The sequence below is a fragment of the Bos mutus genome, chromosome 19 (genome assembly GCF_027580195.1).
Source record: "Bos mutus isolate GX-2022 chromosome 19, NWIPB_WYAK_1.1, whole genome shotgun sequence".
In the NCBI taxonomy this organism is placed as follows: domain Eukaryota; kingdom Metazoa; phylum Chordata; class Mammalia; order Artiodactyla; family Bovidae; genus Bos; species Bos mutus.
This window is the reverse complement of record NC_091635.1, coordinates 16,881,721-16,907,252: the sequence shown is the minus strand read 5'-3', so window position 1 is coordinate 16,907,252 and position 25,532 is coordinate 16,881,721. Positions and strand designations below refer to the sequence as shown.

Genomic DNA, 25,532 nt, shown 5'->3' with positions numbered 1-25,532 from the left:
CTTGCTGGTCCGTCTGCCTAGAATGTTCTTCCTCTGCATGTCCCCATGGCTGGCTCCTCCCTGTCAGTCAGGTGCCAGCTCAAATGCCACCTCCTAGGACCACACGATCACAAGTGCCAAGGGGAAGGGGGTGGGGAGGGATGGACTGGGAGTTTGGGATGAGCAGATACAAACTATTATATGTAGGATGGACAAACAACAAGGTCCTACCGTATAGCACAAGGGACTCTATTCAATATCCTGTGATAAACCATAATGTAAAAGAATATGGAGAAGAATGTACACACAGGTATAACTGAGTCACTTTGCCATACCGCAGAAGTTAACATAACATTTTAAATCAAGTATATTTCAAGAAAAATAAATTTTTTAGAAACAAGCCTCCCTTTCCCCAGCCTTCCTCTAACACATCACCTGCCTGCCTATGCCCGGAGCATTTAGCATTCGTTGAAATTATTTACCCGTTTACATCTCCTCCATTACAGTGTAAGCTCCCCAAATGGAGAGGATTTTTTGTTCAAGACCGAAACTTGAACTCAAGGAGATGCTCCACACCACTAACATTTGTAAAACTTTATTTATTTAATCTTTGGCCATGTGGCATGCAGGATCTTATTTCCCTGACCAGGGATCCAACCCATGCCCCCTGCATTGGAAGCACAGAGTCTTAACCACCGGACCATCGGGGATGGCCCCCACACCACTAATGTTTAAAGCAGCCTTGTCCAGTGTCAATGAGATGCAAATCATAGATATGATCCACATAGGTAAGTCCACATTTCTTAGTCATCATGTTAAAAAATGAAAAGAAATAGATGAAATTAATTTTAATAATAGATTCTATTTAACCTGATATATCCAAAATATTATCATTTCAAATGTAATCAATATAAAAAATTATGGAGCTATTTTAACATTCTTTCTTTTTTCAGACCTACTCTTGGAAATCTTGTCAGGCTCTGAAACATATTAAAAGCGTTCCACAAACAGCCACGCGTGGCCTGGTGACCACCAGAGGAAGAGGTGCAGGCCTGAAACAGTGTTTCTCGCTGTCAGATGCTGCTCTGATTGTATCAACACTCCTTTACTCCCCACAGCAGCCCTAGGTGGGAAGCACTACTATTAACCCATTCTACAGAGGGAAGCAAGCAAAGCTCCTACCCTCTGGCCACACTGAACCTGGAGTCCTGGGTCAGCCCCAGGATGGGAGGAGAAAGGCTGTGGGGTGAAGCCTGGGCACTGGAAACTGGCACCTCCTAGCTCAGCTCCCCACCATATAACCAGCCCACTGGGCTGTCAGTGTGGCCAACTCTATGCTAATTGTGCAGACAGGGCAGCAGAGGGTCACGCAACCTTGATGAGAGCTCTGCAGCATTCAGGCAGGTCACTAACGCCTGCGGTCTGGCTCCTCCATCTTTCCAAGTGAAGGACCATCTTGACACTCCCTGCAAATACTCACTGAGCTGTTACAATGAGCTGCCAGGGAATGCTCTTGGATCTAAGATGCCACAGAGAATAAGCCAAACCCTTGCCTACATGGAGCTTACATTCTGATAGGGACAGAGACAATAAACTAGTGATCTTCTCAATCTACGGCGTTAGCTGGTGTAGGTGCCCAGAAGAAAATGAAGCAGGGGACCGGCGCAGATGAGGAGATTAGGAAAGGTCGTCAGCCTCTTGTGAGCATGAACTTTCACAGCACAAATACCTGATGCTGGACAGTTTCCTGCCACCAAAGAGAAGGGGAAATACCTCAAGGCAAGAACATGCTGAGTAAGGAGGGTCAGGTGTCTGGATCCCAGAGAGAAAGGCAGAAGGTAATAGAGTCTGAGCTCAAGGAAGCACTGAGGGGCCGGGTCATGCAGCGCTGTAACTAACAGCCCCTCTGTCAACTGTCCAGCCCCATTCTTGGTCTCCATGAAGCTTGGAGGCATGCCCCTTGGCTCCCTTGGTCTGCCATTAATGCAGGCGGCTTTGACAGGAGGCAGAGGACTGATAACTCATGTACACAACTCTCACTGGTGTGGAGCCGGATTCCATCCAGCAGATGCCACTCTTGATGATGGTAAGTTGGTTATCAAGACTTTGGAACCCCAACACATGATATCCGAGGGATGGGTACCCCTCCTCTCCCCACGTTGTCCCAAGACAGGTTCTTTAGGAGTGAATCAGACCAGGTGAACACGCAAGGTCCCCACTCCTCCCCATTCCTGAAGGTCACGCAAGCCCACTGCAAGCCTCTGAGATCCTGGGCTCAGAGACCTGCAGTTCCAGACACAGTACATATCATGATGCCCAGCTCTTATTGGTCTGCCAATCAGCTCTGATGCAGTCAGCCCCTGGTATCCAAGGGATGGTTCCAGGAACTGCAAGGGAAGCCAAATTCCATGGATACTTGAGTCCCAAAGTCAACCCTCTGCACCTGCAGCTTCCACATCCAAGGATTCAGCCAACCATGGATGGTAAACACAGAACAAGATCTGAGCTTGGTTGAATCTGTGGATGGGGAGCCTGCTGTATTTTTACTCACATCTACTTCTGCCCAGGGGACTCCACTCATAGCTATAGACTGACCTCTCCCTCTCTCAGATGAGCCCAAATCCCCTGCTCCTTCAGCTCACCTGCCATGGAGAAGACTTACCCCTGCAGCTCACTAAGAAGAGCAGCCAAGCTCCATCTTTGTGAGTCTTGATGTGAATTTAGACTCTGCAGTCCTTGAGGACATTTTTCTTATTTGACAATCTTCCTTTAGCTCTGGTTCTTGGTTTGTTAAACAATGGAATTGTGTGGGAAGTTTTTGAAAAATACTAACATCCGGGTTCTATCCCAGACCAATTCAGTCAGAATCCTGGGAGGTAAGGGCCAGGCATTAGTGTTATCAGAATTGCTTACATCATTCCAGTATGTCATCAGGGCTGAGGCTTGTGGTGCTAATGGCATCTTCTCCAACTTTAATATGTGCACAAATTGCCTAAAGATCTTGTTAAAATGCAGATTCTGAATCACTAGGTCAGGGTTAGTTGAGAGTCCCTTGGACTGCAAGAAGATCCAACCAGTCCATCCTAAAGGAAATCAGTCCTGGGTGTTCTTTGGAAGGACTGATGCTAAAGCTGAAACTCCAATACTTTGGCCACCTGATGCGAAGAGTTGACTCATTGGAAAAGACTCATGCTGGGAGGGATTGGGGGCAGGAGGAGAAGGGGATGACAGAGGATGAGATGGCTGGATGGTATCACCGACTCAATGGACATGAGTTTGAGTGAACTCTGGGAGTTGGTGATGGACCAGGAAGCCTGGTGTGCTGCAGTTCATGGGGTCACAAAGAGTCGGACACGACTGAGTGACTGAACTGAACTGACTGAGGTCAGGGGAAGGGCCCAAGAGTCTGCACTTCTAACAAGCTCTCATGGGATGCAGTCACTACTGGTCTATAGACCACACCTGGAGTAGTGAGAGTCTAGAAGCAGCCAGACTTGAGAAGTGGGAGATGGAAATGGGCTTCACTGATTTTCCGTGTCCAAAGTAACTGTCCAATATTAAAGCTCCCTTTAAAACTGGAGAGGGATTTCTAGAAGAGTTAGGATAAAGAGCTCTTATGGAAGGAAAGAGGAATTTTCTGCCAATATGGAAATAAGAGATGTTATAGCTATGAAATTGTTGCAGGATCCCCTTTGCATTGTAAATAAAGTAACTAACAGACTAGCCAGAAAGAGTGGGTACTCCATATTCGTGGTATCATTGCTTTTACTATTATTAAGGCAGGACCCTCATTCCACTCCCTAAACCAAACAAGCCTGTGCTTTCGACATTCAAGAGCCCTCCAAAGCCCCTTCATCCTCAGAGGATGTGCTACAGGCAGGGGCAAGCACAGAAGGCTTAAGGCCAGGGGCTTTCATCCTGGATAAAACCCCATGGATCCTTCCTGGTCTAAGGACACCAATGCCTATATTTCTCTCATTAATTTGATTTATTTGCCTTGAGTTGGGAATATACTTCCATAGCCCCACTATGGCTGATATAGAGGTTTGCTATGTTCAGGATCTATTTTAAGTGATCTCTTCAGTTTAACTCACTGAACAACTCTACACATTCAGAAAACTAAGATCATGGCATCCGGTCCCATCACTTCATGGCAAATAGATGGGGAAACAGTGGAAACAGTGACAGACTTTATTTTGGGGGGCTCCAAAATCACTGGAGATGGTGACTGCAGCCATGAAATTAAAAGACGCTTACTCCTTGGAAGAAAAGTTATGACCAACCTAGATTGCATATTAAAAAGCAGAGACATTACTTTGCCAACAAAGGCCCGTCTAGTCAAGGCTATGGTTTTTCCAGTGGTCATGTACAGATGTGAACGTTGGACTATAAAGAAAGCTGAGCAACGTAGAATTGATGCTTTTGAACTGTGGTGTTGGAGAAGACTCTTGAGAGTCCCTTGGACTGCAAGGAGATCCAACCAGTCCATCCTAAAGGAAATCAGTCCTGAATGTTTATTGGAAGGACTGATGTTGAAGCTGAAACTCCAACACTTTGGCCACCTGATGCGAAGACCTGACTCTTTTGAAAAGACCCTGATTCTGGGAAAGATTGAAGGTGAGAGGAGAAGGGGATGACAGAAGATGAGATGGTTGGGTGGCATCACCAACTCAATGGACACGAGTTTGAGTCAACTCCAGGAGTTGGTGATGGACAGAGAATCCTGGCATGCTGCAGTCCATGGGGTCACAAAGAGTCAGACACGACTGAGCTGACACAGCGGTACTTGAGGCTAACAGAGCCTCAAGGCAGATGAAGAAACTTAGAAAGGCAAAGAAACTTGCCAAAGTCACATATGCAGCATGTGAAAGGGGAAGAAAAGGAAAAAATACTGAGAGGCATTCATGTCACAGCCCATGTTATATCAGGGCTTTTTAAATGTTACTTGCTATGTGAGCTCATGAAAATGCAAATTCTCCTCAAGCAGGTGATATGGGAGTCTAAGATTCTGCATTTCTCAAAAACTCTCAAGTGATGCTGATGTGGCTGATCCAGACTCATAGGCTATGATGCCTCCTGAGATTTCTGGATGTCTTTCTCAAGATCCCCCAACAAGACTCTTGCCACAATACTCCTCTGATCAGTGATCTGTTGATTTGACCAGTGGTGAAACCACAACAAGTCTCCACTTTGAACACGTACACAAAGTTCTATTTAAACTTCTGCTCAAAACGCAGTCTTCTGTGGCAAAGGATCAGCTATTCGGAAAAGCAGTTGCATCCATTAGAAGTTGTAGACATTGCAGATGGTTATGAAATTGCTTTTAAATCTAAGTATCACCATTGAGAATGCATTCTGGGCCAGGGAACAATTCCCATCTCTAAAAGCCAAGTGAAGAGTTCCAAACTGAGAAATACAGGGAGGGATTTCTCAAAACAAAGAAGTGAATCATTTGACTATAAGCTTCTCTTCTCAGATCAACAGAGGAAAGGATATGTACAGAAACCAGCAGAAATAACAGATCTTCACGACCAGTGAAAGGCATTTAAGGGCAAATCAAGACTGTCCACTTAGTCTAGACTCAGTGACTGGGAACTATCTGGTTTGTGAATGAGACAGAGAAAAGCGAAACAGAGAGGGATGAAGATAAACTTCCAGGAATGCTTTGGGTACCAGAGTGACCTGAAGTTCCAAAATCATAGACAAGATTCTGGAAGAGCCTGACTTCAAACCATGAGTCTTTGGAGAAACAGAAAGGCCCCCTTGCAGATGGTCACAATACCAAGTTTAAATTAGACAATCAACAATAAGTTAGAATGGCACCTTTCTGCAATTTTCACAGCTCAGTGATTCCCCAAACTTTGCTCCATATTAAAATCACCTGTGGTGCTGGAGAAGACTCTTGAGAGTCTCTTGGACTGCAAAGAGACCAAACCAGTCAATCCTAAAGGAAATCAACCCTGAATATTCACTGGAAGGACTGATGCTGAAGCTGAAGCTCCAATACTTTAGCCAGCTGAGCCAACTCACTGGAAAAGACCCTGATGCTAGGAAAGATTGAAGGTAGAAGTGCAGGGACAGAGAAGAGATGATTGGATGGCATCATTGACTCAAAAGACATGAATTTGAGCAAACTCCGGGAGATAGTAAAGGACAGCGAAGCCTGGGTGATGCAGTCCACAGGGTCGCAAAGAGTTGGACACGACTGAACGATGACAACCTATTAGAAAGAAACATGCCCCCCACCTCCTGCTCAGGCCACACCCCCACATGAATTAAATTATAATCTCTGGGGTGAGGCCTAGGTACTCTTAATTTTTAAAGCTCCCAAGGTGATTCCAATGTGCAGCCAAATTTGAGAACGACTGGCACAGCCTTTCAGTGTCTTCATTCATAAAATAAAGGAATCCATCTGGACAAGTTGTTCTTTATTCTGTCTGTGTGTTAGAATCACTTTCGAGTGATTTTTTAAAATACTGCTGCCAGCAGCATCCCCAGAAACTCTGGTTAATTGGTGGGACCCAGACACCAGCATCATCAGCATTTTTAAGAGCTTCCCCAGGTGATTCTAATATGCAGCAAGGGAGATAATCACTGGTCTCGAGGTTTTTGCCAGTTCCTTCTATTACTTACATTTTAAACATTTATGATATTCAGGCTAAAAATGCATCTTAGAATTTTTGCAAGGGTGGATTTCTCACCTTTAATTTTAAATCAGAGACTTTTAACTTTGGAAGAACCTCGTAAACCCTACACAACATGTTGGATCAAATATATATTCATATGTGTACATTGGGGGAGGTGAATGTCCTTGATTTTTATCAGACTCTCAAAAGACTTAACTCTGTTACCTCAAAGGCAAGTATGTGATTTCTGATTTAATAAATTTGGTCTCAATAGCATGTCTGCTACAGTTTGAATTCACAACAGACCTATTGCCCCCTAGTGACTGCATATCTTTATTGCAGGTTTAGTTCAGACCCTACAGCCTCTGAGGAGCTATAGGGTTAGATCTGAGATCTCACGATTTCAGATCCAAGTATCAACACAGAAGCCATGTCTGAGGCTGGGGACAGTAGTAGGCTGTCTGGTAAAGCTCACAATGAGAGATGACCTTCCCAGCTGCTCTTGTAAGGGGACAGTCCTCTCAGAAACTCTGAGAAAGTAATGTCCCAACCTGGATTAGGATACTAGGGTTTTCTAGACCTGACTGTTGTTACCTACATGCCTCAGTTTGAATCCAGGCTTGCTTTTATACTGACCATATGTCCTTGGAAAAATTATTGAGCCTTTCTGTTCCATATATAAAAAGGGGATAATACAAGCACTTCAAAGGCTGCTGCGAAAAATAAGTAAGACAATACATGTAAAATGATCAGCATAACACATGGCACACAGCAAGATTCCCATACATGTGAGGTTATATTATTCATTGTTATTCCCTTGTTTTGTTTATTGTTCCATATGGGTTACAGTGAGGACCAAGTAGAAGAACACCAGCATGTTGCTATTACACAGCAACTCATATATCCAGAGAATCCACAGAGCACAGGAAAGGGTTATCCTAAACACAGACGTAATCCCTACCCACAGGAAATGCTTTTTGAGATTCCAACAGTTGAGCAGTCTCTGATTGCAGCCACTTCTTGTCAAATATCTGCCTTCCCACCACGTGGGCAAGACAGTGACTATCCCTTACCCCCAAGGCTGCCGCAAGTTCCTTTCAGGGAAGAGAATTACGCAGACACAAGATCCCAGAGGCCCTAAACAATCAGCTCTCCTCCAGCCAAGACACTCACTGGCGGCAGTCTCCCACACCACTCTCTCCCCAGGGGGGACAGTCCCCAGACTCTTCCACAAGCCCACCACGTCAGGGCTCCACGACCTGCCTGGCTGAAGCAGAAACACCACAGAACCCTCTCACCAGCCTCAGCAGAGACGCAAAGTGATCAGCACTCACTTACCTGGAGTCTGCTTGGCCGTGCGCACGGGGGTGTAGTGGTTTTTGGAGGACGATCGGACCGGCGTGTTCTCTTTGGGAGAGCTATCGATGGCCGAGATAGTTTCTCTTTCACAGTGTGCTATGGGGATTGGTCCCTGTTGTCTTAGGATGTCAGCCAGAGCCCTGAAAGAGAAAGAGATCACACAGTGAGATTCACCAAACCAGTGAGCAAGCTGGCTGGGCGACTTTCACTGGCCCTTTGATGGATGGAGACCCAGTATTCAGTTACAGCCACAGCATCATCTGGTGTTGGGCCCAGTGGGGATATAGAGGATAGGCTGCCATGCCTGGCGGGACAGGTATTAAAAGATTGTGGTTGTGATTTCTTTCTGCGATTCATTTCATACCAATGAACTCCGAGCCCTTTCAAAATGCAGGCTCCCCAAGTAGGCCCCTATGCCAGGCAGATACTACAGGAGGTGCCGTGAGGAATGTCACTGCAGTGAAAAGTGGTCACTGTTGGCCCCCAGTTCAGTGGCAAGTAATTAATATCAGGGGGATCAACCTCCCCATCGAAAGACACACACCAAGGAGAGTGTATCTATACAGGTGGCCCAAATAAGTACAAAACACAGCTCCCATGGTCAAATAAAGGGGTGCTTTAGCTGCAAAGGCAGGATGTACAGACAAAATGATAAATATCAGAATACAAGGTCGGTGCAGGCAGTGAATGCAGCTGGAGTTTAGAGGATGGAGCAATCATAAACATAGAGAGAGAAAAATACACGAGAGGAAAGAGACATGTACAGAGATGCTGCTGTAGCTGGAGAGGTCCACGCTCTCTGCAAGGGCCCCAGTACCACAAGAGCAGGTTTCATTCACTCAACACCAAATGTGCATTAATTAAGGACTCAGCATGCCTCAGTCACGGCAGAGACCCGGGTAAAGAGAACACTGTTCCTACCGTCTAGGGGCTCAGCATTTAGGGGAAATCTCTCCCGAACCTGGTTTGGAACAAGACTCCTTCTGCAGGTTAATATCACAGATGATGCTACTGTTGGTAGAAAACAGGGACACACAGGATGTTCTGAGGAGACCCAAGGGACCACCATCGGACATGGTCATTTCAGGGTCAGGTGCCCAGTTCTTTGCATGAGCGAGGCAAGGACTCTTCCGTGTACCTGGGCTGTCCCTCAGGCATGGGTGAGGCAGTGTGCTTCCAGTCCTCTCCCAGCCAGTCCAGCCCACCTGAGATCTGGCCACACCCAGCCCACCCCGAGGCTTCCTTCTAGCTCCCCGCACTCTGCCCCCTTCCTTGAAAGTGACAACCACAGCAGTTTAAAAAGGAGTCTGAGAGTGAATTGTTCCCTTTCATTATTCTGCCTCTGACATGCTGAACCTTCCTAGGAGAGAAGCAGCAAGCTGGCAATCTTATCATTTAGTGGCATTTATACAGCAATTTCAGATTTTCCAAATGCTTTCCCCGTGCTGGCTTGCTTTTTTTTTTCTCAGGCTCTAGGAGGAAAAGCACACACACGTCACCACCTCATTCACTTCTGTGGACCAAGAAGTGAGAGAGGCGAAGACAGAACCTCACTAGTCTGGTAAAAGAACTTCGGGCAGACCTGAGGCCTAGGAATAAGAAAAAAAACTGCCCTACAAAATCGAGAGATTTGGGTTCTAGTACCAGCTCTGCCGCTGATGAGCTGTGAATGTTCAGACAGATTTGTTAGCCTCTGAAATTGAAATTTAACCTTTTTATTCCCCAGCAGCAAAACAAATGGTTTAAACTAAAATGACCTCGAAGATCCCTTTTAATTCCAAAATGTGATCAATATTATATATATATATATTTTTTTTTTAACCACATATCCACACAAATTACCTAGATTCCTTTACCCTATTTATGAAAGACACTTTCCTACCATTTTTCCATGGTAAGGAAGTAGCGAGTCAACAGTTAAACAACAGAAGTACAGACCAATGGAATCAAATTCAAGAGTCCAGAAATAAACCTATACATCTATGTTCAACTGATTTTCGACAAGGATACCATGATCACTGGAAAAGAAGTTTCTTCAACAAATGGACATCCACACGCAGAGAATAAAACTGCACCCTCACCTCATACCATATGTAGCAATTAATTAAAAATGGATCATAAACCCAAATATTAGAGCTAAAACTATATTCTCTCAGAAGAAAATTGAGAAGTTAGTCTCTGTAACCTCGGATTTGGCAAAGGTTTCTTAGATATGACACCCAAGCAGGAGAAACAAAAGAAAAAATTTGCAGACTCGACTTCATCAAAACTAAAAACATTTCTACATCAGAAAATAGCACCAAGAAAATGAAAGCCAACCCAGAGAATGGGAGAAAATACTTGCAAATCATGTTTCTGCTAAGAGATTTGCATTCAGAACATTTAAAGAACTCTTATAATTCAGCAATAAAAAACATACACCACAATTTAAAAATGGACAAGATAGAATTAGACATTGCTCCAAAGAAGGTACACATGAAAAGTAGCTCAACATCACTAGTCAACAGGAAAGCACAAATCAAAAACATGGTGTGATATATGTTCACACCCACCAGGATAGCTTTGACCAAAAGACAAGTCCAAATGTTGGCACAGAGGTGGAGAAGTTGGAGCTTTCACTCACTACCGGTGGGAATGCAAAACGGTGCAGGCCCTTTGGTAAACAGTTTGGCAGCTCCTCGAAATATTAAACATAGAGTTGCCATATGGCCCAGCAATTAGAATACTCCTAGGTATGTGCCCAACAGAAATGAAAACATATGCCTACACAAACTTTGTATATGAAAGTTCATAGCAGCGACATTAACAATAGCCAAAAGGTGGAAATAACCGAAATGCCCATCAACTGATGAATGGATTAATAAAATATTGTGTAGTCACACAAAGTACTATTATTCAGCCTTAAAAAAGCACGATGCTTTGATATATGCTACAACATGAATGACCTTGAAAACAACATGCTACCTGAAAGAAGCCAGTCACAAAAGACCACAGGTTATGATTCTACGCATATAAAGTACCCAGATTCGGCAGATCGATAGAGGTAGAAAATAGACTGGTGGTTACCAGGGCCTGTTACTGCTGTTTAGCTGCTCACTTGTGTCCAACTCTTTGTGACCCCATGCACTGTAGCCCGCCAGGCTCCTCTGTCCACGTGATTTCCCAGGCAAGAATACTGGAGTGGGTTGCCATTTCCTTCTCCAAGGGATCTTCTCGACCAGGGATCAAACCGGTGTCTCCTGCACTGGCAGGTGGATTCATTACCTCTTGGCCACCAGGGAAGCCCTGCTGCTGCTGCTGCTGCTGCTGCTGCTCAGTCGCTTCAGCCGTGTCCGACTCTGTGCGGCCTCATAGACGGCAGCCCACCAAGCTCCCCCATCCCTGGGATTCTCCAGGCAAGAACACTGGAGTGGGTTGCCATTTCCTTCTCCAATGCATGAAAGTGAAAAGTGAAAGTGAAGTCGCTCAGTCGTGTCCGACTCTTAGTGACCCCATGGACTGCAGCCCACCAGGCTCCTCCATCCATGGGATTCTCTAGGCAAGAGTACTGGAGTGGGGTGCCATTGCCTTCTCCGAGGGAAGCCCTACTAGGAGCTAATGGAGGGGTTAATGGAGAATGACTATCAATAGGTACAGGTTTTCTTTGGGGGATGATGAAAATATTCTAAAACCAGACAGTGGTGATAGTTGGAGAACTCTGAAAATGTACAAAAATCACTGAACTGGACACTTCTAAATTTCAGGATGAATTTTATAGTAGGTGAATTTCATCTCAATAAAGCGACTATTACCAAAAAAAAAAAAAAAGTTTACATTCTTTTTCTGTGTTTATCTTGCCTCTCAAGTTCTTATCTACGAAGGAAATCTATGAAGAAGAAACAGAGTCAAGTGGTTAAGTCCATGTTTTCGGAAAGTCAAGACTAAATCTACGTGAATGACAGTGATTTTGCCCCTTAGGGGACATGTGGCAATGTCTGGTGACATTTTTTGATTGTCACACAACTGGGGAGGGAAGTCGATTGGCAACTGGTGGGCGGAAGCCGAGGATGTTGCTAAACATCCCACACTGCATAAGACAGCCTCCCCCCACCCACCCCCACAAAGAATTATCCCACCCAAAGTGCTGGCGAGGTTGAGAAACTCTGAGCCACATGTACATAGCACTATGTGAAGTAGGTCTTTGATTAACGCTCAATGCAATCTAGTTCCTGCAATATCTACCAAGATGGGACACTGGACTGGGCTCTGGGACAAGCAGGGCTGGCAACACTGAGACGAACATCTTGAAATTCAGGGGATCTTGTGTGTCTGACCCGTTCAGTGTATCTCTGGGTCTTGGCACATTGCTCGGCCATTATTCAAAGACAGAAAGGAGCGAAGAGTATCTCCGTCCCAGCCTTTGTAGGGCTTTCAACCCAGCATCCTTTCGGTCCATATGGACAGTGTAAATGGCAAACCCACAGCAGATTCACTCCAGGCTTATTGGCCAAGGAGGACCTGGCCAAGAAGAGATGTTCAACCTGCAATCAGGACTCTTGGGATTTGTTGGGGGTGGGTAAGGGGTGGCTCTTGGTACTCAATCCTGAGAAGCCATGCTGATGCTGAGGGCTGAGAAGTGAAGGGCAAGATGCCTCTCTGGAGAACATCAGGCGCCCCAGAGCATCCCTGCTTGCTGCTGGAGGAGTTCTAACTGGGTTACAGCCAAGCTGTCTCCTCCTGAAGGTAATGACTTGCGTGATACCCTCTCCAGGTGGCCTGTTGGCAGGGCTGCGTTGGGCTGCCCAGTCAAAGGAGAAGGACGTGTGCTGAACAGACAGGCTAGCTAGGCTGCAGGGACCCAGCCCTGTGTGGTTCCGAGGAGGCCACGCCCACAGCAGGCTTCTCTGCCTCCTGAGCACCGCCCCTACTAGGGTTCCCCCCTGCCCGGCGTCCTCGGGCAGTCAGAAAGGTGGTCCTTGTTCCTGGATGGTGCTGGGCCCCCGTCCACCACCTCACACCCCCTTGTCTCAGCTCCTCAGATCGGTGACCTCCCTCCTCACTCCTGTTCCTCTCCACTTTCCATCTCCTTCTCTCCAGGGTGCTCAATAAATATTACTCTAATTCTGAAATGTGCGATCCCAGCCTCACCTAATTAATTTGGATACGCCGGAGGAAATGGGTTAAGGCCTGAGCTACTTTCTCACCGTAGGAAAGAAAATTGGTCACTGAGGAAGAATGAAGGGGATTTTGCGATAGAGCGGCCGTTTCTTTCAGGGATCGGAGGAAGGGGCAGAGACTCAGAAGAAGGGGAGAGAGAAGGTCAGACAGTGAGAGAGAGAGAGCAAGGGAGCAACAGAGGGACAGAGGTAGAGACAGAGAGGGAAAGGAAGTGGGGGTCGGGGAGAGATGGACAGAAAGGGAGCCAAATAGATGGGAAGAGAGTCAGAGCCTCAGAGCCAGAGAGAGGCAGAGGGCAAGATTCAGAGATGAGGGAGTAAACAGAGACAGTGAGACAGGGAGCAGGGCAGGGAATGGAATCAAAGGGTCAGAAACAGGCAGGCAGACAGAGCCAGAGAGAAAATGGGACACAGAGTCAAAGAGAAACTCAGAGAAAGAAAGAGATCCAGAAGGCAAGAGATGGGGAGAAGGGATCAGAGAGACCTTCCCGGGGAAAGAGAATCTAGGGGGGAGAGAGAGACTGGCCAGTGAGGACTGAAGCCAGTTCCCAGCCAAGGGCAGCCCCACCCCCCGCCCCCCATGCCGACTACAGAGGTTCTAATTTAAGAACTTGAAGAATCTGGTTCTCTGTCCTGCTCATCCCAACTCCCCAACCTCCCCCTCCCCCAGAGCCACTTCACTGCAGTATCTGGATACAGGAAACAAAGCGATGCTTTTTGCCTGAATTATCTACCTAATTGTTTTGGTTCGCCGCACATGGATTCCTTGGCGTCTGTGAATGTGTGGCAAGCAGGGGAGAGTTAATTAATTGGGCAGCAAATCTGAGCAGGGAAAACAGTCATTCTGATCACTCAAGCCAGGAAATGTTCATGTTCTTCAGGACTCATTGTTTGTGTGTTAACCATCTGCTGAACTGAGTTGCATCTTACACGTGGAGAACACTGAACGGGTTCTAAGGGCCTCACCTGCCTCATCCAGCATCGTGCCTTTACCAAACCTGGAACCTTCGCAGCTACGGTTACCCCAATTTTAAACACGAAACTGAGGCTCAGGCTAATTCTAGGACCGAAACATTGATGGAACTGAAATTTCAACTCAGGGCTTCTTTGCTGGAGTCCTGATGTCCTTCTGCTCACTTTCCCAGGAATTGTCAGCTTGAATGAGTTCTCCCAGTCTTTCTAGCTGAGTCTGCTAATTTAGCAAATGCCAGTTAATATTTGGGCGTGGAGAAACAATTAGTCTATGAGTGGTTCAGGTCAAGACCAATTATTCATTCGCTTAACACCTTGGTTAATGTTGTCAGTGGTCTCAAGGAAGGAAAGTGAGTTTGCATTTTCCTAAGTATTGAGTTATCACAACCCCTGTAGGGACCAAGCCCAGTCAACATTCTGATATGTGCTACTTGCATTCAAGACATGAAATCTGTCTCAAAATGGCAAATGATTTCCTAACATTAGAAAAGTAAAGAAAACCTTGGTTATAACTCTGCTTCATAGTCCCGCCAGCTTGGGAAATTAAAGGCTTTAATTTACTGAGCAATTACTATGTGCCAGACATAGTGCTAAACTCTCTGATGTGTGATCTTATATAATCCTCAAAAGGACCCTATAGAGTAGGTGCTATTGGTAACCATAGTTTACTGATGAGAAAATTAAGACTAAGAGATGTTAGATATCTTGCCCAAGGTCACACAGCTTGAAGGAAAGTTACATGGCTCAAGGTAGCCTGGAGTTAAAACTCCCCTGCAGGTCCTCCCCACCATTCTAGGCAAAACAAAGAACTTTCTCACCCAAAGAAAAAAATAGACTTTAGGTTGATTACGCCCAGCTCCAAGCCAGCCCAGCCTCTGGCTGATCTCCAGAACTCCTTGCCCCAGCTGTTTAAGAGATAACTACTCCCAGCAACCTTGGAGAAGAACAGGCCCCCTTAAGACAGGAGCTTTCTACATACATCCCTATATATACTTACTCTTTTCTTAGATAAGTACAGCAGCTCGCTAATCTGACTGCTGCCCCTTCTCACCTCATTAAAGGTGATCTGTTCCTGTAGAATGCCAGTCTCGTTCTTTTTCTGAACCTCTCCTACTCTAACTCTGAACGTTACACAGCTAATAAGCGGTAAATCCAGATTTCAAATGTAAATGGGTTCAACTACAGAGGCTGACTTTATACCACTGAAGTATCCATTCACCCATTTGTCTGTCTATTCATTCATCCATCCATCCCATCCATCTACCCAAACATCAACCTACCTATCCTTCCATCAGTTCATCCATCCATCCTTCCATCTATCCATCCTCCATCCATCCATCTTCCTTCCAATCCTCCATCACTTAATCATACTTATTTTTTCACCTACTACTTACTTTTTCCTACAATGGTCTCTGAATATGACATTGTACAGTGTTCAATCTTTAGTAGAAAAATCTACCCAGACAGAACTCAGTGGTCACCCAACTGCCCGTTTCTATTCACCTCAGTGAGTCATCACCATCAAAATCAACAGCAATGGAAGGTTTTACATTGTGCTAGCAGGCAATCTTCCACCAAATGAAACCCTTGAGTAGAACACCAGTACACTTCATTAGACCCCTGCTCTGCACAAGCCCTACTCTACAGAGTTCTTGCCCTCCATCCAGAAGTCCCAGGACTTTGCGGAGTTTCCAAGTTTGAAAACAAACGTGGCAAAAGAGTGCCCTATAAAATACCTGGAACTGTTTTGTCCTGATCATCACTCACTGAGCAGAAAGGAAAACTTAGGTTCCCCTTAGATGAAGTGGGGAAGCTAGGAACACTTAGTTTATCTCAAAAGTCTTTTTGATCTCAATTCACATACTTTCCATGAAGATCCCATGTATATTTCTGCTTGCTGAAGCAGAACAAATGGAGGCCAGCCTTCTGCCTCTGCCATGTCTCTGGCTCTCAGGGCCACATAAACACCACGGAAGGGGGGAAATCAGTCTAGCTGGTGTTCAGTACATTATTCAGTACCAAGAGCAAGGCAAGCCGGAGAGTTGAGACTCTTAATCAGGACCTTTCTCTTTTCCGGAGGAGCAGGAAAAAAAAAAAATTATGCTTTCGGATAGGGATGATAAAAGGCCAAACAGATGAACTATTCCATGAATAAGCTATTCTGGTTAACGTTTTTTTATTCCTAGCGACTAATGAGAACACTCTTGTTTTTGAAGAATTTTCTAAAAGCATTCCTGCCTAATTAAGTAGAGTATACTGAATATAATTACTTATAAAAAATGCAAGGTTCTTCCATGAGAGGGCCACCAACCTAATCTTTAGTTCTCTTCACAGAGAAGACTCAGTGGGATGGAGACAAGCTGGGAAATGGAATTCCTATAAAAACTGCGGAACGAACCATGGACAATTCTGATTGCTACTTCTGCGCTATTTCTCCTAAAAGTAGAGGGTAGACGCTCTACTCTGGTTAAATGAAATATCCTGGTTATTTGAGTCCTGGATGACTGAGCTTTTACTCGACCCTGCCACTCAGGAAATAGCCAGCATCCTCTCTCCCCTCAGCTTCATCCTTATCTGCTGGGCAGCCAGGGTGCTTTTATCCTCTGAAACACACACTCCAGACAACTGAAGTGAATATATTTTTAATAAACATGGACCAAGGAGAATGGCTTGATTCAGTTCTCCTTTTCCTGGTTCTCTCACAGTCCACTTGAAAAACACAGCTGCCAGCTTTGTGTGTGCACAAGACTGCTCTCCACATACACAGAGGCTCCGAATGGATAGCGAGAATCTCTTTTGTTGTGATAACAATGTTTGTGCATCTGCGCCCAGCCGTTCCCCAGGTCCGAGTTGTCCCCGGCCCAGTCGGAATTCATCACGGCCAATAACCACGGCCGAACTTAGCAAGGGAAAGCTCAGCTGGCCTGCTTTGCTTTTCAGGCCAGCAGGGCAATCCCTGCAACCCCGTGGGCACCTGTCCCCCACGGCCAGCCTCAGGCCCGGCACAGAGTCGACGCACATCCCAGGGAACCGTGATTCATCCGTAATAGTGTCTCCTCCCCACGCACCACCCTTGTCTCACGAATCACGTGAAAATCTACCCAGGCCTAGGAAATTCGGTAGCATCTACACTACGTGCAGACTTTTTCGGAAACATTTAGGATTGTCTGAGCATCCATCAAAGATCTGAATGGGTGAAGGGCAGCTACCCTTAGGAAATGGGAAAGTGGAAATGCTACCAAGATCTGTTAGCAGGACCACTTGGGCAGCCAGGTGATAGACGAGCTAATAAATGAACCTGCCGCTGCTCTTATTGTTGATACTGCTGGAGTCATCTTCTCGATTTGCTATAAGCACAGGCATAAATCTACAGGAGAGGCAAGAGGAAGCTAGTATAACCTACTAGCTAAATATGGGAGTCTGGAGCCAGACTACCTGGGTCAGAATTCTGACAACTCAGGATATTGGTGGGTCTTCCCTGCTGGTTCAGACGGTAAAGAATCTGCCTGCAATGCAGGGGAACCAGGTTCGATCCCTGGGTCAGGAAGATTCCCCTGGAGAAGGGAACGGCTACCCACACTAGTATTTTTGCCTGGAGAATTCCAAGGACAGATGAGCCTGGAGGGCTCTAGTCCATGGGGTCACAAAGAGTCAGACATGACTGAGTGACTAACACTTTTCACTTCACTTTCAGGATACTGGTGATCATGAGGTGGCTGCTTAAGTGCCCTGAGGTTCTGTGTCCTTATTGAAAAACTAAGGCCAAAATACTAAGGTCTCAAAATAACGTCCACCTCTTAGGGTTATTACAAGGATTAAATAAGTTTGTATTTGTAGGGCACTTAGAACAGAACCCGGCACCTTGTAAGTACTACTTAAATACTTGACTAATAAATAAATCCAAATACAACCTCCCAGGGTCTACAGAGCCTCAGCCAACAGAACCACAAGGAAAGCACGTGTATACAGGTGGAAGAGAGGAGCCGGGCAGCTGACTCAGGCAAGCCAGACGGCAAAACGCCTGCCGTGGAGAGGGAGCCACATGGCGGGCCTGTGGCCGCGGGTCATTCTGGAAGGGACCACCTACAGCCCGTATTTTCCACTCAGGCCTGAGGTCAGAAATGCACCTGGTCACACACCAGCTTTGCCAAACTCTGAACTTGGATTCTGCAAGCCAAGTGCTGAGTGCCCATTCCTCCCTGCGAGACCATCACAAGTCAGGCTTGCACTAGGGTGCAAAAAGCAAAACGAGGATTCTGTCCAGGCATTAAAAGGGCAAATGGGTTAGACGGACCAGGGCAACATTTTCTGCAAAAGATTCGGTTATTCTTTTTCTTTCTTCTTCCTACATCCCTTTTTCTTTGTTTTCTTTTCTCTTTCTTCTTTCCTTCTTTCTTAAAAAAAAAATTATAAACATTATTGCCATTTCCAAGTTCAAGTTCACATCAATGCAACTATTGAAAGGGTGGGGTACCCAAGGGTGGAGGTTGCTCCACTGTGCTTAGTCACTCAGTCGTGTCCAACTGTTTGTGACCCCATGGACTGTAGCCCACCAGGCTCCTCTGTCCTTGGGGATTCTTCAGGGAAGAATACTAGAGTGGGTTGCCAGGCTCTCCTGCAGGGGAATCTTCCCAACCCAGGGATTGAACCTAGGTCTCCTGCATTGCAGACAGATTCTTTACTGACTGAGACTCCAGGAAAGCCCAAGAACACTGGAGTGGGTAGTCTATCCCTTCCAGGGGATCTTCCTGACCCAGGAATCAAACTGGGGTCTCCTGCATTGAAGGTGGATTCTTTATCAGCTGAGCCACCAGGGAAGCCCATGCTCCAGTGGGCAGACCTCAGAAGGAAGTCAATACTGGCTTCCCACGAGAATTAACTGAACGAGAATTGCATCCGAGGAAGAGAACGTACCACCTCCAGGGGGAAAGGGAGCTCCAGCTCTAGACACATCTGGCGCCCACAGGGAGAGGCACTAAAATGTGTCATCTGCCCCTGGGAACCAAGAGGGTCCATGAGTTTAAGATGTTAAAGACAAGCATTCACAGGAGGCCACATGCAGAGAGCATTCTTATATGAGTGCAGTGTGCGAGGAAAATGCATTTTCTCCTTCAGCCCAGGGCTGCCGCGTGTTTAAGGACACGAGTTATCTCTGTGGACCTGAGCCTCTCAGGTGTGCTGAGAACAGAAGGGGCTGGAGAAGAACACGCCTCCACAACCGGAGAGTCTCCCACCCCAGAGCAGGGCAACAGGCCAGAGCAGCGCTAAGGGGCTCACCCATGGTCATGGGCACAGAAAGTGACAGAAGTTGTGATGAGCCTGCTTCCTATCTTCAGGAAACGCTCTAAGGCATAGAAAGACAGATGCTGACCTCCAGGAGTGAAAGGAAGGGGGCTTAGCTAGGGGTCCCTCGAGAGCCACCAAAGCAGGCCAAGGGAAAGAGGCCAAGGTCCTTTCCTGTAAGGATGCCTCTAAGGATATCCTTTCTCATACTGTCCATGGGGTTCTCGAGGCAAGAACACTGGAGTGGTGTGCCAAATGGACTCGAGTTTGAGCAAACTCTGGGATAGAGTGAAGGACAAGGAAGCCTGGCGTGCTGCAGTCCATGGAGTTTCAGAATGAGTCGGACAAGACTTAGCCACTGAACAATAACAGGGACATCCTATCTTGTCCTACAGTGGGTGCAATGCTGCCTGGTCAGTTCAAAGAGTGGTGTCGGGACGGAGATGCAGGAACAGATAATAGGGAAAGAACGGATGGAGGCAAGACAGAGATCTCTGTCCTCTTAAACCCAGAGACAGGGCCAGCCATCCTGTCTGCTTCTAGGTCCCTAACCTCTCATGCCCAGCTGGTCATCTTGTGGCCCAAGGGAGTGAGGGGAGCCCCACGTGGTGGCATAATCCATCAAAGCTGAGAGCGAGAGAGTTTACGGATTCTAAAACCTCAGGGAAATACAAAAGAACAGAAAACAAAAAGAAGGGAAATTAGTGGGAGCCCCCAGAGGGAATTCAAAAGGGAATCTGAAGCAGCTCGACGGGCAAGCATCACCAATCCAGCAGAAATGGGGGCAGGCTAGTAATCCCACTCAATAACACAGACGTGGAAATTATAACACACTTGAAAGGAAATGCATTTTTACTGCTTCCTGGGCCATTGCAGGATTACCAACTAGGCTAAAAAAAAAAAAAAATTGATCTTCGGAGAGCTACTTTATTGAAGAGATAAGAATGATTTGTAATTAGCATGCCGATTGTCTGCAGAAGAGCCCGCTTGAACACAGTCTGTCTTTCTGGCTGGTGGATGCACCCCGTACCATCCCTGTGGTCTCATCTGAGTTATTAATCTGTTCATCAGCTTTTTATCAGACAAGAGAAAAGAAAAGCAACTTCGCCGAGGTCCCATTTGGATAAATTTTGAATTAGCAGAGTCTGAATCGATGCAGTCTAATGAAGTTACAGCAGGACAGGACAAGTTTAAGAAGGAGGACTAGAGGAAGCAAGCAAAGGAATAAAAGGACTCTCAACAGAGGAGGAATCAAAAGAAGGACAGATGGAGACAGAGGCCGTGGTGGTCAAAGACACCGAAAGGAACAAGAAGCAACATTTTAATGATGTGACTTAAAAGACGGAGAAGCGGCAGATCCTCTGCTGAAAGCCGGGTTCTCTTCGCAGATGCCCGGGGTGGGGGAGGGGGCACTGGCCCAGAGGTGGGTAAGAAGCTGGCTGTTGAGGATCTGAGAACAGAAGAGCTGAGTGAGTTCCCTTAGCCTGAAGAGCCTTCCAAGCCAACGGGACAGCATTCTTGGGAATGTTCAGGCAGGCTTCTCAGGATACAGTAAAAAGGCAGAGAAGATCCAAGAGGGAGACTGGAGTCCAGATTCTTCCAAAAGTTCTGGAGCAGCTTCAGCACGTGGGCTGGTTAACATAGGGCCACCTTCAGTTGCCCAGACATGGGGGTGACCGAGGCCAGAGGCCCTACCGACAGGATCCGAGGCTGATCAGAGGACTGAGGGAGCAAAGCTCTCCTGGACACATCTTCTTTGCTAGTATGGGGTTCGGCCCCCTCCCTACCCCAGATCCCGGGGGTCTGTACCCCAGGACCTCAGAGTCCGGGGTAGGTGGGATGGTGGATGGGTTCTGGACATATTCCCCTCCTTCTCACTCTGGCCCCTACTCCCAGGGTTCAAATCCCTCTTCGTTGGACCAGCAGGATGGAAGGAAGAGGGAAGTGTTGACTGTCTGGGTGGGAAGCCTCCTTCCCAGAAGAGGATATTTGGCTGAGGGAATGGCGACTCTGTCCAGAGGACAGATGTCCTAAGTAATGAGACTTTAATGTCGGAGCTAATGGGAACAGTACACGAGACCAAATGCCAAAAAAGCAAGGAAGAATGAGAGTGTTTGTGAAGCCTGCAGAAAGCTGTGACTCCCCTTCCAAACGCTGGGGAACGGGGCCAAGTGCGTGGCCACCCAGAGCCCGGCTGGAACTCAGCTTCCACAGGTCCCGAGGTGGGGACAGTGGCTCCAGGGAAAGAGGGTCCAGGGTTCTCCTGCCCCTCTGACCAGGGTAGGGGCTGCAAACAGTGCCCAGAAACCTCCACGCTCCCACACCTGCCTTGATCAGAGGGTTAAGGACCTAAGCTGCAGACCCAGGAATGTGAGCTCTGCCAGGGACCACCACCATGGCTGTGACCATGACCATGACCACCGCCAGCGGTCAAGATGGCTGAAGCTAGAGAGCAAAACCCAGGGCTCTTTCCTTTTCATGGGCTTTTCAGGACAGAGGGCTTGAGGCCTGGAGAAGCAGAGAAACTCCAGTGAAGACTGAGGAATGAGAACGCAAGGCGCAGAACATCGAGACGAGAAAGAGCAGAAGTAGAGCGGGGAGGCAGGGTGAGCTGGCGGGATTCTGGGTCTGGCGAGTGCTGTGCTCGATGTTATAAATGGGGCAGAGTGGGGAGCTGTGATAAATGGAGCTGTTTGTGAGCTGTACATCTTTGTAATTAAAACTGAGAATGGCGCGAGGTCCATCCTCTCGCCCCTCAAATCGCTTCTTTCCTCTCAGGAGCCAGGACTCCTGCAGAATTGCTCTGGGGGCGTCCTTTCAATATTGCAATGGTTTAAGGGAGAAGTTGTTTTATGGTCTTTTTTTTTCCCAATTAAAACCAGTGTGTTTTTGTGTGTTTTTACTTTTTACCTTTTCTTGGTATTGTCTTCACAATCCTCCACCAGTATAATCCATTCTCGAAGAGAAGCCCTTTTCACTGCCTCGGGTGCCTTATGCCTGCATGCAATGCAAGTGAGGCCACCAGCCCAGGTTCGAGGTACCCCGGTCCTTAGGTCATTCATTCTCCAGTCCCTTACAGAAATGACACATCTCAGGGGACAAGACCCTGATGCTGGGAAAGATTGAGGGCAGGAAGAGAAGGGGGCGACAGAGGATAAGATGGTTGGATGGCATCATCAACTCAATGGACATGAGTTTGAGCAAACTCTGAGATAGTGAAGGACAGGGGAGTCTGGTGTGCTGCTGTCCATGGGGTCACAAAGAACTGGACACAGCTGAGTGACTGAATAACAACAGGGGACAATTTCTTTGCTTTCTCAAGTAGTCTAAGCATCACTGACTCATTTATGTTCAGGAAGGTGAGAGCCAGGTGACCTGCTGGCCCGCAAAGGAGACAGTGGCCAGCTAAGGACTAGCTGTATGATCTTGGGCAAGTTACTAAGCCTCTCTGAGTTGATTCTGTCATCTGTTAAACGGGCTCCAGACTCAGGGTGGTAAAAGGATGCAGTGAGCTCACACAGGATGCCAGGTACAGAGGGAAGTCCTGGAGGAGGGGTGCTCTTCTGAGTATTTCCCCATCCCCTGCAACCCCTGCTTCATCCACATGACCTTGAGTCCTCACCTAACTGAGCTCTCAGGTCCTCAACATCGGCTTTCTGGAGTGACGGGTGATGCGGTCGTGCGTCAGAAGCTCCAGGGAGACACTTCTGGATGCCTGAGCAGAGGGAGGGGCACGGCCAGCCGCAGAGCAGAACTGACCCCTCCCAGAGTGCTCCAGAGTGACCGTATGGAGCTGGTGGGAGCAGAGGCTTTGCCCCAGCCCCTCAGCACCCACTGGCTCCCAACTGAGAAGAAGGCACCCTGCCCCACCCACAGCAGCGCAGCCCACCACCTCCCCAGCACCAAAGAGAAACAAGACTTGACCACAACTGCTACACCTGGTGGCTCCTTGTCACCTGCCCTTAAACTCAGCCTGCCCCATCCTGGCTCCATTTCTGTGATCAACCCCATGGAACGAATGTACTTTTGGGGGTCTGGGGAGGCGCAGTTATCACGCGAGGACTCTCCCAGCAACGCTCACCGGAAACCCCATCTTTCTATGCTTGCAAACACTTCTGCTTCATCAGTGGCTGTGTAGCCCAAGCGGTGACCTCATCTGAGTGCCAAACTGCAGAGGTGCTGGCATTTCTGATGGAGGTGAGGGAAGTCAGAGCATGGCAGGCACCCGGCTCTGACTCCCATGCCTGGCCGCATGCATCCCAAAGAAATTGGGTCCCTTTACCCTCAGAATCAAACTAGGAAAGTTGGGCTACCTGTCTACTATCTCATGCAGAAATGTGAGACCATTTTTAATCTTTTCTGGGTGGTTATTTGAGCCCTTTGCTACACATTGAACCCCCTTTTTTCCCCTCTCCCAGCTCCTCTGCTGTCTGCTGAGACACATTGTGAGAACACAAAGCTGTTTTTCTTAAGGGCAGTAATCACCCTTCCATGTAGGGAGGGGCCCTTTCCTAGCAGTCATCACGAGCAGAGGACTCGAATGCATTTAGTACCGGGATGCCTCCTCTGGGAATCTGCCTTTGGAGGCAGCTGACGCAGCCCCTGGGCAAGCGGGTCTCCCTCCTTTCTGATCGGTAACCAGCCAAACACCTCTTTCATTCATCAGCCTCAGCCCCACGACATCGATGCTTATAACCATCTACCCTAGGAGGATAAAAATATGCTAGTGTGATGAAAAGTCAAAACAACACACATGGGCTCTGAAAGCACTTCCAAGAGAGGAACCGCGGCGAAAATTTCTGGGGAAGAATCAGCAGGTGGCTTCCCAAGGCGACCACCGAGAAGGATGACACACAAGGACAGGTACATCCTGCTTCTTTTCCAGGAGGACTTGGGCATGTTGTGGGCAAAAACCCCAAACTGCAAACCACAGAGGTGAATTTCAACAGAATGATGGAACCCAAGTTTCCAGCTTCATCAGTCATCCTCCTCAAAGCTTCTCTGGTCCCCTCAATTTATAAGCACCCTGGCCCTGTGGTGTCTCGGCCCAGAGCTGAGAAAGAGCAAGATGAGCACCAATGAAGGTGCTTCCGTGGCTCATAGAGCTGTCTTACATGCAGGAGCCGTCCTGGAGGACAGACCTGAAATCACCCACTTTGGGGGCCAAGGGATGTCTGGGGGCACTCTGAAAGTGAAAATCAATCAGTCGTGTCTGACTCTGTGCCACCCCATGGGCTATACAGTCCATGGAATTCTCCAAACCAGAATACTGGAGTGGGTTGCTATTCCCTTCTCCAGGGGATCTTCCAAACCCAGGGATCGAACCCAGGTCTCCTGCACTGCGGGCAGATTCTTTACCAGCTGAACCACAGGGGAAGCCCAAGAATACTGGAGTGGGTAGCCTATCCCTTCTCCAGCAGATCTTCCCAACCCAGGAATCAACCCGAGGTCTCCTGCATTGCAGGGGGATTCTTTACCAACTGAGCTATCAGGGGTGCTCTGGTCTCTGGCAAAAACTGAAACGTGCATCTACCTGGTGGGTTCCAGCATCCCCACCCATCGCTGGGAGAGATAGAAGGCATTTACAGCCCGTGTGTTTAATTACAGGTTTCTGCCCATAGTTTTATCCACGACCCATTGCTCTGGTTCACAACTCTTTGGCTTGTGCTGTATTTTCCTTCTTCAAATGGTCTGCATTACTCAGCTCTTATTAAAGGATCATAATAATAACCTCAGAGCAGGGTACTGCCCTTTACAAAGGAATTCGGAGAAACTGCCAGGGACCAAGGAAGTGAATGGAAGTCATTTTAGTGGATGGAAAAAAATGAATGAGAAAAGGGCTTGAAAAAAAAAAATGTAGGGAAGTAGGAGGAGGGAGAAGGCTGTCACTCACGTCTCTAAATATCTGAAAGTTATCTGGCGATGACTAAGACACACGTACATAAAGTAAAATAGAAGAGATTTTCCACTGGGTGAGAAGATAAGGCTTGACCTGGTGGCCCAGGACACCAGCACCTTCTAGTTCAAGATCATTCATTCCCTCCCTGGGGACCCTTGGCATTGTCATCTGGCCTCCCTGGTCTCCAGCTGCTTGGCTTACAAAATTAGAGAGCTAAGTTAAATGACTAGACTGCAATAAAAACTCTATGGTTCTGCG

General features: G+C 47.3%; 1 protein-coding gene across 2 annotated transcripts in view; it reads right to left on the bottom strand.

Annotated features, from left to right (window-relative positions):
- The window catches only part of SHISA6 (shisa family member 6), a 262,688-nt gene that overhangs the window by 229,710 nt on the left and 7,446 nt on the right, over positions 1-25,532 (bottom strand). For both annotated transcript variants that reach the window (XM_070389507.1, XM_070389506.1), the window contains exon 3: positions 7,944-8,104. In XM_070389507.1, the coding sequence (XP_070245608.1) occupies positions 7,944-8,104 (161 nt within the window). The remainder of the gene's footprint in view (positions 1-7,943; positions 8,105-25,532) is intronic.